At 40.6% G+C, this 11,390-nt stretch overlaps 1 protein-coding gene across 1 annotated transcript in view; it reads left to right on the plus strand.

Annotated features, from left to right (window-relative positions):
- The window catches only part of LOC132875002 (CMP-N-acetylneuraminate-beta-galactosamide-alpha-2,3-sialyltransferase 1-like), a 30,212-nt gene extending 22,207 nt beyond the window's left edge, over positions 1-8,005 (plus strand). Inside the window, exons 4-6 of the mRNA XM_060911554.1 lie at positions 1,585-1,630; positions 1,747-1,866; positions 7,315-8,005. Coding sequence (XP_060767537.1) covers positions 1,585-1,630; positions 1,747-1,866; positions 7,315-7,488 — 340 coding nt within the window. The 3' untranslated portion in view covers positions 7,489-8,005. The remainder of the gene's footprint in view (positions 1-1,584; positions 1,631-1,746; positions 1,867-7,314) is intronic.
- Positions 8,006-11,390: the final 3,385 nt, after the last annotated feature.

Below are 11,390 nucleotides of genomic sequence, written 5' to 3' on the forward strand. Positions count from 1 at the left end.
AGCGCAGACGTCTTCTCTGGGCCAAGGCTCATTTAAAATGGACTGTGGCAAACTGGAAAACTGTTCTGTGGTCAGACGAATCAAAATTTGAAGTTCTTTATGGAAATCAGGGACGCCGTGTCATTCAGACTAAAGAGGAGAAGGATGACCCGAGTTGTTATCAGCGCTCAGTTCAGAAGCCTGCATCTCTGATGGTATGGGGTTGCATTAGTGCGTGTGGCATGGGCAGCTTACACATCTGGAAAGACACCATCAATGCTGAAAGGTATATCCAGGTTCTAGAGCAACATATGCTCCCATCCAGACGACGTCTCTTTCAGGGAAGACCTTGCATTTTCCAACATGACAATGCCAAACCACATACTGCATCAATTACAGCATCATGGCTGCGTAGAAGAAGGGCCCGGGTACTGAACTGGCCAGCCTGCAGTCCAGATCTTTCACCCATAGAAAACATTTGGCGCATCATAAAACGGAAGATACGACAAAAAAGACCTAAGACAGTTGAGCAACTAGAATCCTACATTAGACAAGAATGGGTTAACATTCCTATCCCTAAACTTGAGCAACTTGTCTCCTCAGTCCCCAGACGTTTACAGACTGTTGTAAAGAGAAAAGGGGATGTCTCACAGTGGGAAACATGGCCTTGTCCCAACTTTTTTGAGATGTGTTGTTGTCATGAAATTTAAAATCACCTAATTTTTCTCTTTAAATGATACATTTTCTCAGTTTAAACATTTGATATGTCATCTATGTTCTATTCTGAATAAAATATGGAATTTTGAAACTTCCACATCATTGCATTCCGTTTTTATTTACAATTTGTACTTTGTACCAACTTTTTTGGAATCGGGGTTGTACATTAAGACCTGTTTACAGGAAGAATGGGACAAAAATAACACCTGAAACACTTCATCACTTGGAGTCTTCAGTCCATAAACATTGTTTAAATGTTGTGAGAAGGAACGGGAACATGATAAAGTGGGAAATGCTTTAGTGTAACAACTTATTTTGAAATGTGTTGCAAGAATCAAAATTGAAAAGTATGTATTGTGAAAAAACAATAAAATTCTTGAAGTTAAACATCAAATAATGTGCTGTTGTACTGTTTTGAGGTCAAAGATTATTTACAAATCATTGTTTTCAGTTTTAATTTCAATTTCAACACACCATCCCAACTTTTTCTGATTTGAGGTTGTAGCATTTTAATTATTATTAATCAACACTGTGTAACCAATCAGAATACAAAATTCAATTTCCCGCTCTTTCTTTCTCTCTTTCACACCTCTCTCTCTCTCTCTCTCTCTCACACACACACACACACACACACACACACACACACACACACACACATCTCTCTCTTGCACCTCTCTCTCTCACACACCTCTCTCTCTCTCTCTCTCTCTCTCTCTCTCTCTCTCACACACATTCTTTCTCTTGCTCTCTCTCATACACCTCTCTCTCTCTCTCTCACATTCTTTCTCTTGCTCTCTCTCTCACACCTCTCTCTTTTTCTCTCACATTCTTTCTCTTGCTCTCTCTCACACACCTCTCTCTCTCTCTCTCTCTCTCTCTCTCTCTCAGCACCTACATGCCGGTGAGATCACGGATCTCTGCTAACAGACATAATGTGAGTTTATTTTCTTGTTTTTCAACTTTTTCCTCTCACTCGCAGTTTCCAACTGCAGACTGAGTGTGTGTGTGTGTGTGTGTGTGTGTGTGTGTGTGTGTGTGTGTGTGCGCCAGGTGTTGGTGTATAACCCCTTGTTTATGAAGTATGTGCATGAGGTGTGGTTGGAGAGTCACGGCCGATATCCATCCACCGGCTTCCTCTCCATCATCTTCGCTCTGCACATCTGTGATCAGGTACTGCCCCCTACCTTCTGAACAGGGCATTATAACAATCTGTTTCTTTCTCATCAAAAAAGATTAAAAAGAAAAAAAAAGACTGGTTCTTGTCTACAGGCAAGACTCCTCTAACACTACGTTCACACTGCAGGCTGAAGTGACTCAAATCTGATTTTTTCGCCCATATATGACCTGTATCCGATCTTTTATTGACAATATGAACGACACAGATCCGATTTTTTCAAATCCGACCCAGGCCGTTTGGATATGTGGTCCTAATTCCGATTCCTATCCGATCTTTTCATATGCGACTTCAGTCTGAACCGCCAGGTCGCATTCATCCGACTTACACGTCATCAACAAGCCACAAACGTCACTATTCTGCGCTGAAGTAGGCGGCGGGTCTCTCAAAAAAAGTTACAACAACATGGCTTTGATGTTCCTTTGAACGGAGGTTGCAGTCACTACCCCGCAGAACGCCTGAACCAAAACCCTTGGCCTCTTCCTTCTCAACCTCCTCCTTAACATCAGGCTATTGTGCATGTTCTCGCTCCGTCGCAACAACAACTGCATCATCGCCAGGTACTCCATGCTGGCTACTGTCATACACAGGAAACTTTAGGTTACTTCCGTAAACACTGGCCATGCTCACTGCGTGTGACGTCGTCGTATCCTGCAATGCGCATGCGGAACACTTTTAGGTCGCTTTTCGTTCATACTGAGGATCACATACAAGTCGCATATATTTGTTAATGTGAATGACCTCACAAAAAAATCGGATTTCACAAAAAAATCGGAATTGAGCATTAAGCCTTGCAGTGTGAACATAGTGTAAGAATGCTCTAGAAGTTTAAACCTGGACTGATTTACAGACAAACAGAAAAATTCATACGTGTTTGCTCGTGTTTAAATGCCTTCATCATTTACTTCCTAAATATTTGAGCGATTATTTCACTAGGAACTGAAGTATTCATAGTTATAACACTCAACATAAGTTTGACCTGCGTTTACCCAAACCTAAACTCACACTCAGTAAACAAACTTTTAGATCTTCAGCTTCAATGCTTTTTAATTCACTGCCAGCAAATATTAAATCAGCTCTGTCTCTAAGTCAGTTTAAAAGGCTCATTAGGTCATAGTTTTCATAATCTTATTTATATTCTATAATTATCATAATATTTTTGTGAGTTTCATATCTTTTTCTTGTAATTTTTGTTGTATTTTTTTTCTCTTAAGGCCATATCTGTAGTTTTAATTAAAATTTTAGATTAATCATATTAATGAGATTATTAGAGATTATTGTATCATAATTTTGAAATGGTAATTCAGTATAGTTTTGCAGGGCCCCTGTGGAGACCAGCTGTGCGGAATGGGCCCCCTGTTGAAATAAAGTCTATCTATCTATCACAGGCGATTGCTCTAAGACAACGAGGGAGGCTCAGCCTCCTCTAAAAATGATGAACATCGTGTAGGATGAATTGCGCTAGGCTTATGTTATAGCCGACCTTATAACATTGCTATTTCAGATCCAGAATCATAGAAATATATGTGCTCAACCCAACTACAGTGCGAAATCATTCCGTTATAACTTTCCCCAGTTCGCCTAATGTGCGCGTGAGTTTTCCCCCTCGTGACAACGCGATGCAGCCCAGCCTCAGTGGACTTGCAGGTTAGGTTAACTGGTGACTCTAAATTGACCGTAGGTGTGAATGTGAGTGTGAATGGTTGTCTGTGTCTATGTGTCAGCCCTGTGATGACCTGGCGACTTGTCCAGGGTGTACCCCGCCTTTCGCCCGTAGTCAGCTGGGATAGGCTCCAGCTTGCCTGCAACCCTGTAGAAGGATAAAGCGGCTAGAGATAATGAGATGAGATGAGTTTTAACAGACGTTTATAGAACAAATCCTCGACATGTATAAACACATTAAACCCACTGAGAGATGAAGAAGTGAGTAACACTGATCATCTCATTACCGTGGCACCAGTCAGGGGGTGGGATTTATTCGGCAGAAAGAAAGAGATCAGTCAGTTCTTGAAGTTGATATGTTGGAAGGAGGGAAAATGGGCACGTGTAAGGATCTGAGTGACTTTGATAAGCGCTGTATTGTGATGATTAGACGGCTGGGTCTGAGACTGCTCTTTGTATCTGCAGTGTTGTGTTCCACGTACAGATGACACAGCACTGCTTATAGAGTCACTATCACACTGTATACAGAGAAATACTGCGCATCTGTAACGTCACCATGAATACATTCCTGACTCACTGCACTGTGGGATTCATCTGACATGGTGTCCACATCGACAGGTGTGTGTTTCATGGTTCTCTCAGCTTTCGAATGGTTATAAGCAGCTGTTTTGATCTCGGGTCTGATCCCAAACCCTCTTCTGCTCGGCTACTCGTCAGTGTACACTGTAGGGGCTGAGAGAAGGGCTAATGGAGCAGGAAGTACACTACACTGTACAGAAATCTCTGTGTGTGTGTGTGTGTGTGTGTGTGTGTGTGTGTGTGTGTGTGTGTGTGTGTGTAGGCTGTCCATCATTTTAAATAATGTCAGAACATAAGTGCAGCTCCGTATGCACGACACACCCATTAGACACACTCCCTATCATCCAACAAACACACACACACGAGCGCACTGGATGCTTTTAGCTCAAGATGAAGAGGTGTACCACTGATGTGAGCCGTTGAAACTGATTCTACATCTGGAGAGAGAGAGAGACAGAAAATGAAGGAGAGAGAGATATGAAGGGAGGGAGAGTGAGAGAGACAGAGAAAGAGAGAGAGAATGACATGGATGGAGAGAGAAAATGACATGGAGAGAGAGAGAATGACATGGAGAGAGAATTACATAGAGGGAGAGAGAGAATGAGATGGAGAGAGAGATGGAGAGAGAGAATGACATGGAGAGAGAGAGAATTACATAGAGAGAGGGAGAGAGAGAATGAGATGGAGAGAGAGATGGAGAGAGAATGACATGGAGAGAGAGAGAATGACATGGAGAGAGAATTACATAGAGGGACAGAGAGAATGACATGGAGAGAGAGAATAACATGGAGAGAGAGAATTACATAGAGGAGAGAGAGGGAGAGAGAGAATGACATGGAGAGAGAATTACATAGAGGGAGAGAGAGAATGACATGGAGAGAGAGAATTACATAGAGGGAGAGAGAGAAAATGACATAGAGAGAGGGAGAGTGACATGGAGAGAGAGATAATTACATAGAGGGAGAGAGAGGGAGAGAGAGAATGACATGGAGAGAGAGAATTACATAGAGGGAGAGAGAGAGAATGACAGAGAGAGAGAGAATGACATGGAGAGAGAGATGAAGAGAGAGAATGACGGAGAGAGAGATGGAGAGAGAATGACACAGAGGGAGAGAGAGATGGAGAGAGAGATGGAGGGAGAAAGAGATGAAGGGAGGGAGAGAGAGAGACAGAGATGGAGAGAGAGAATGACATGGAGGGGGAGAGAGCATGACATGAAGGGAGAGAGAAATGGAGAAAGAAAATGACATGGAGGGAGAGAGATGGAGAAAGAAAATGACATGGGGAAAGAGAGAGAGAGATGAAGGGAGGGAGAGAGAGAGACAGAGATGGAGAGAGAATGACATGGAGGGAGACAGAGTGGGGAGAGAAATAGATGGAGGTGGGGGAGAGAGAGATGGAAGGAGAGAAACTTATCTGCAGATAGATAGATAGATAGATAGATAGATCACATGACCCACCCTCCCCTCCAATCAGACTATGTTCTGTGCTCCTGAGTGCAGCTCCAGTGTTAGTGATACAGTGTCGCCCCCTGGAGGCCGAATCACAGCTCAGTGTTCTTCAGGAATAAACAGCTGTTTATCTCATTGGGGATAGATTAGGGATAAATAAACATGCATGCTCATTGGGGATAGATTAGAGATAAATAAACATGCGTGCTCATTGGGGATAGATTAGAGATAAATAAACATGCATGCTCATTGGGGATAGATTAGAGATAAATAAACATGCGTGCTCATTGGGGATAGATTAGGGATAAATAAACATGCATGCTCATTGGGGATAGATTAGGGATAAATAAACATACGTGCTCATTGGGGATAGATTAGAGATAAATAAATATGCGTGCTCATTGGGGATAGAATAAAGGTAAATAAACAGGCGTGCTCATTGGGGATTGATTAGGGATAAATAAACATGCGTGCTCATTGGGGATAGATTAGGGATAAATAAACAGGCATGCTCATTGGGGATAGATTAGGGATAAATAAACAGGCATGTTCATTGGGGATAGATTAGGATAAATAAACAGGTGTGCTCATTGGGGATTGATTAGGGATAAATAAACATGCGTGCTCATTGGGGATAGATTAGGGATAAATAAACAGGCATGCTCATTGGGGATAGATTAGGGATAAATAAACAGGCATGTTCATTGGGGATTGATTAGGGATAAATAAACATACGTGCTCATTGGGGATAGATTAGGGATAAATAAACAGGCATGCTCATTGGGGATAGATTAGGGATAAATAAACAGGCATGTTCATTGGGGATAGATTAGGATAAATAAACAGGCGTGTTCATTTGGGGATTGATTAGGGATAAATAAACAGGCGTGCTCATTGGGGATAGATTAGGGATAAATAAACATGCGTGCTCATTGGGGATAGATTAGGGATAAATAAACAGGCATGCTCATTGGGGATAGATTAGGGATAAATAAACAGGCATGTTCATTGGGGATAGATTAGGATAAATAAACAGGTGTGCTCATTGGGGATTGATTAGGGATAAATAAACAGGCGTGCTCATTGGGGATTGATTAGGGATAAATAAACATGCGTGCTCATTGGGGATAGATTAGGGATAAAATTAGCTCGTGTTTTAAGTCGTTCAAATTGTGTAAAGCTGCTTTGCGACAATGTTTGTTGTTAAAAGCGCTATACAAATAAACTTGACTTGATTATCTCGAGCTGAGATTTCAGTTTACACAGCAGTGTGTTCATACAGGTTTATTTCTCCACACTGATTTGCTTCTTTCGTTTTTCTTTCTTTGTACATTTTGTTATTTGTGCATTATTTATTCTCTCGGTGTTTTTTGTTTGTTTTGTTTTTATTTTTTGTAATGATTCATTTTTGTCTGAAAATGTTCCTCAGGTTCTGGTGTGTTTTGCTTATTCACTGTTCCTTTTTATTGTTCTCTATTTTTAACATTGATTATTGATATTTTTTTATTTTCTCTTTTATTCATTGTTTTCTGATTTTCTGTTTGCATCTCTTTTTAACCTCTTAACCGCTTCTCTGGTCTTCATTTCTTCACCATGACGTGTGTGAAGAAATATAACATGTTCATTATAAATGACTAAAAAAAACTTTAAAAAAGACATTTAAAAAAAAATGGTATTATTTTTACTCTGATTAAAGGCTGTGGTCCATCAGCTCTTTTCTTGTCTTCTGCTTGTGTCCTTTTTTTTTTTTAGGTGAATGTCTTTGGCTTTGGTGCTGATCAGGAGGGGAACTGGCACCACTACTGGGAGGAGAACCAGATGAGTGGTGCATTCAAGGAGACGGGCGTCCATAACGCAGACTACGAGTACAATATCACACAGCTCCTTGCTCAGAAAGGCAAAATCAGGATGTTTAAAGGTGTCTAGTCTTCGTCCAGCTGGGTCGTGTGGTTACAGACGCAGGAGAAATGACCTGGAGAAGGAGCTCCATTCAGCACACGGTTTATCCAAAGATCCGAGATCAGAGCTGAGCAAATGATGGGGAAGGGTTTTGCTCAGTGGTCCTCTGTTCTGTTGCAGTGCTGAGATTCAAACTCATAACCTCCTGGGCTCTAACAAATAATCTTATCTGGCACTGTCGCTTATTTTATGGTACTTCTTGTTTGGTTTTGTCTCGCTGACTTGCAGGTTCTCGGAGTGTGAATGTGAAGAAACGCAGCTTTAATGTGTCAGACCACAGAGTGCTGGACTGCACCAGAGAGAGAGAGAGAGAGGTTTGGAGTGTGATATAGCAAAGTTTTCAGGCTCCTCTTTTCCTAAGTGCCTTCACTGACACTGTTTTATAAATCTGATTTTTTACACGCCCTAAATTATAAAGTATTGGATAAAAATGAAGCTTTGGTTTGCAGAACTGTGAGAATGTAAGCTCTTTACTCGTTTGTACACAGGATGAAATAAAGGATGCTGCTGTAATGGTGTGGTGCTGTTTCAGTGCATACAAGAGGGTCTGAAACATCTCAGTGGGTTAAGAAACATTCCAGGAACCAACCAGAAACAAAAATAACACACACTGTATATGGAACAACAAGTGAGACTTAGTCTTTAACTAAACACCTTCAGAAAGACATTGAGGTCCCTTTTCATTGATGGATCAGGAAAAGAGGGATAATCATATACGGTATATATACACCCCTACACCCACCTCCTGTTTTCTACAGTTCTCTAATCAGCCGAACCCTTGATGCATCAAATCATGCAGATACAAATCTGCCCCTCCTGGGGCATAGGCCACCGACGAGAGATCTCCAGGCATCCCAGTCTTGGGCTTTTCGCTCCAGCTCAGGAAGGATATAGTAACTCATATAATCACTCTTTACAACCGTGGTGAGTAGAAAAGCGTCTCAGCATGCAACAGAGAGAGAAGAACACATTGGGTTCCACTCCTGCAGCCAAGAACAGGAATCTTGGAATCAGCAACAAGTTCCTATTAAAGTGGCCAGTGAGTGCATGTTGTTGTTGTTTTTTTTCCATGAAAAGTCACCCAGTAATGAAAAAGTATTTTATACCTTTATACACACTGTAGGGATCGAATGTAAAATGGTATTATCTTTTCCTGCTGTTCTCCTACAACCAAGGATGGAATATACTGTAGGGGCAGCTGAAGGCTTTATGATTAAAATATCTGACGTTTAATTAATTATCCGACTCCAAAAATTGTATCTTCTCATTATTACTAGAAGTGTATAAACTAGGGCTTTGACTTCGAACTTCGATATTCGAATACAATTCGAATGTTGTGAAAAAAAAGAGATGTTTGAACGAATATTAGGCAGCTCTAAATATTCGAACCTGTATATGGTATCATTAGGCATAATTCTTTTATTTTTGTGAATGTGGTTGTAAACGTTTTCTACGGAAGCGTATTAGGGCCACTTGGAGAAAATATTTTTTTCTAAATTCCGAGATTAAAAGTCGAAATCTTCGAGAAAAAAAGTCGAAATCTTCGAGATTAAAAGTCGAAATCTTCGAGATTAAAAGTCGAAATTTTCGAGAAAAAAAGTCGAAATTATGACATACAAAGAACGCATGCTCTAACTGCTGCCATGGCAACGAATGGCCACCGGAAAGGGAAGTCGTGGAAAGTGGCTGCCAACCGGCCTGGCCCTGAACATGTGAACTTAGCGACGTTGACTCTGAATGCAAGACACAAGGGATGCAGTTGAAAGGTAAGATTATCATTCTGTTCTGTTTGATGTTACATTGCATTGTGGATATGGTTAAGGGTACGCAATATCAATTAGGATCAGAAGTGACACTTACTACCATGCAGGCTGCATGCTACAACCACAAGGCGTACTGCTAGTTTAGAAACCTGGACATGACACTACCCTTAGTAGCCGATCATGTCCGAGTGCTAAACGTTTGTGCGTGCAGTGAAACGACACACTTGGTGTCCGTATAATGACTGCAGAAACCCGTTTAATCTAGCTAGTATTGCTAATATTATGCTAACGCCACTACAGTAGGCCTAAGCCTCGTCTGTAGAGCAGAAGGGTTTCCAAGTCACCTCTGATATTTCAATCTAGAGACATCAAACATATAATTTGCCTCGGCAGGCTAGATGAATAATTCCACTTGTACCTACCTGAAGTGTCATGAGTCCAGGAGTTAAATTCCTATTAAATGTTTTCTGGTGAGATTAGCCCACTGAATTGTTTTCGTTTTGGATTAATTGGCTATGAAAGTAGTTTAATCAAGGAAGATAACGTTAGCCTAAATTTGGGCTCAGCATGGGATGACTTTTGATGTTATCAGGGAAACCTGTGGGGATAAGATGGAACAGGCATATCTGTCCATACAATGTGATAGTAAAATATTGTGATTTCTACAGAAAGTATCATACGTGAACGTTCTGTTATGACTTTTCTCAGTTTAACGCACTGATTTTCATATTTTCCTGTATGAAGTAGTGTTATCACACATGAAAATTAAATACATGATGTCAGAAGCACTTTGCAAATATTATCTGGTGCTACTCAAATTCTTCAGTGTTATAATTTAATGCACTTGATCTGAGAATTTGTTACACATGGCATTACACAATAGTGCCTCGGCCTAAAAAAAGTCCCATCCCTAGCCCAGGGCCCCTACTACTGGGTCCTGGATAATGAATCCCACTTTGCCTCCCACTTCAACACCCCTGCTCCTGGTTTGTTTGTATTGTGCCCACCCCCTCTCCCACCCAAATGAAACCATTTCAACCACTCCATCTTAAATAATCAGGATACTGTTACTGAAACTGCAATACAGAATTTATATACTGAATATTATGTCTGATCGCTAGGAAGAAGTTGATGGGGTTGTATCGACTTGGAATGACCACAGAGTCCATCAAGTCCACAACTCTCGTTCACCTCATGGAGTCCCTCCATATTACATGCAGTCCCTCAGCTGTACGGAGGCAGAGACTATTTGCAGAATGTGGACCTGGAGAAAGTTGAAGTCTGCCTTGAAGAGTGTATGTTCAAAGACTTTCCATGTGATGCTGTGTTTCACATTTGTGTGGACCTGATGTCAGAGCATAATCTGTCATTAACAAATGTGTTTGAAACAGTTAACCTGTATCTCACACTCAGACAGCTGATAAACAATGATCTTGGTGTAAATCATTAATTTTATTGGACGCGGTCTTGTCACCTGTTGTAAGATGAGATAGTACTGTATTCAAGCATCCCGTAACATCCACAACAAGATACACATACACATGATGTCAAGGTTGCCATGGTCGTGGACACCTCAACAGGCACAGGCCATTTCAGAGATGTCTTTTTGTTTTTTCCTTTGCCCATTTTATTCACAATTTGAAATATTGCAGTTTAACTGATTGCCAATTAAAATGTTTTTTTTACTTGTAATACCTGCTTTAACCTCCTAAGGCCCAAGCTGTTTTTTTTACATGCATTTTTTATTTCTCTTTGCTATTTGGGCTTATTAGAACCTGATTAGAATAAAAACTAAGCATCATCTTTTGATAAGATGTACTTTTAGAGAAAAAGTATGTCCACATATGTGGATTCTTGTTCCGAATTTCCATAAAGTGCTGTCCACGCATGTGACCGCTAAGCCCTAGGAGGTTAAAAGATGTAGCTTCTTATTTTCACATCAAATGTATTAGCAGTCAAGTTATTTTGTTCTACCATTCAACATTTGCAAATATGAATAAAAATGCAAAATCCTAACAAGTTTTAACTGAATTATTTATTCAGATATTTAAAAGATCACAATACAAAGAATGCAAAACTATATAATTTCATTGGAACTGTAATGCC

The sequence above is a fragment of the Neoarius graeffei genome, chromosome 2 (genome assembly GCF_027579695.1).
Source record: "Neoarius graeffei isolate fNeoGra1 chromosome 2, fNeoGra1.pri, whole genome shotgun sequence".
Lineage (NCBI taxonomy): Eukaryota > Metazoa > Chordata > Actinopteri > Siluriformes > Ariidae > Neoarius > Neoarius graeffei.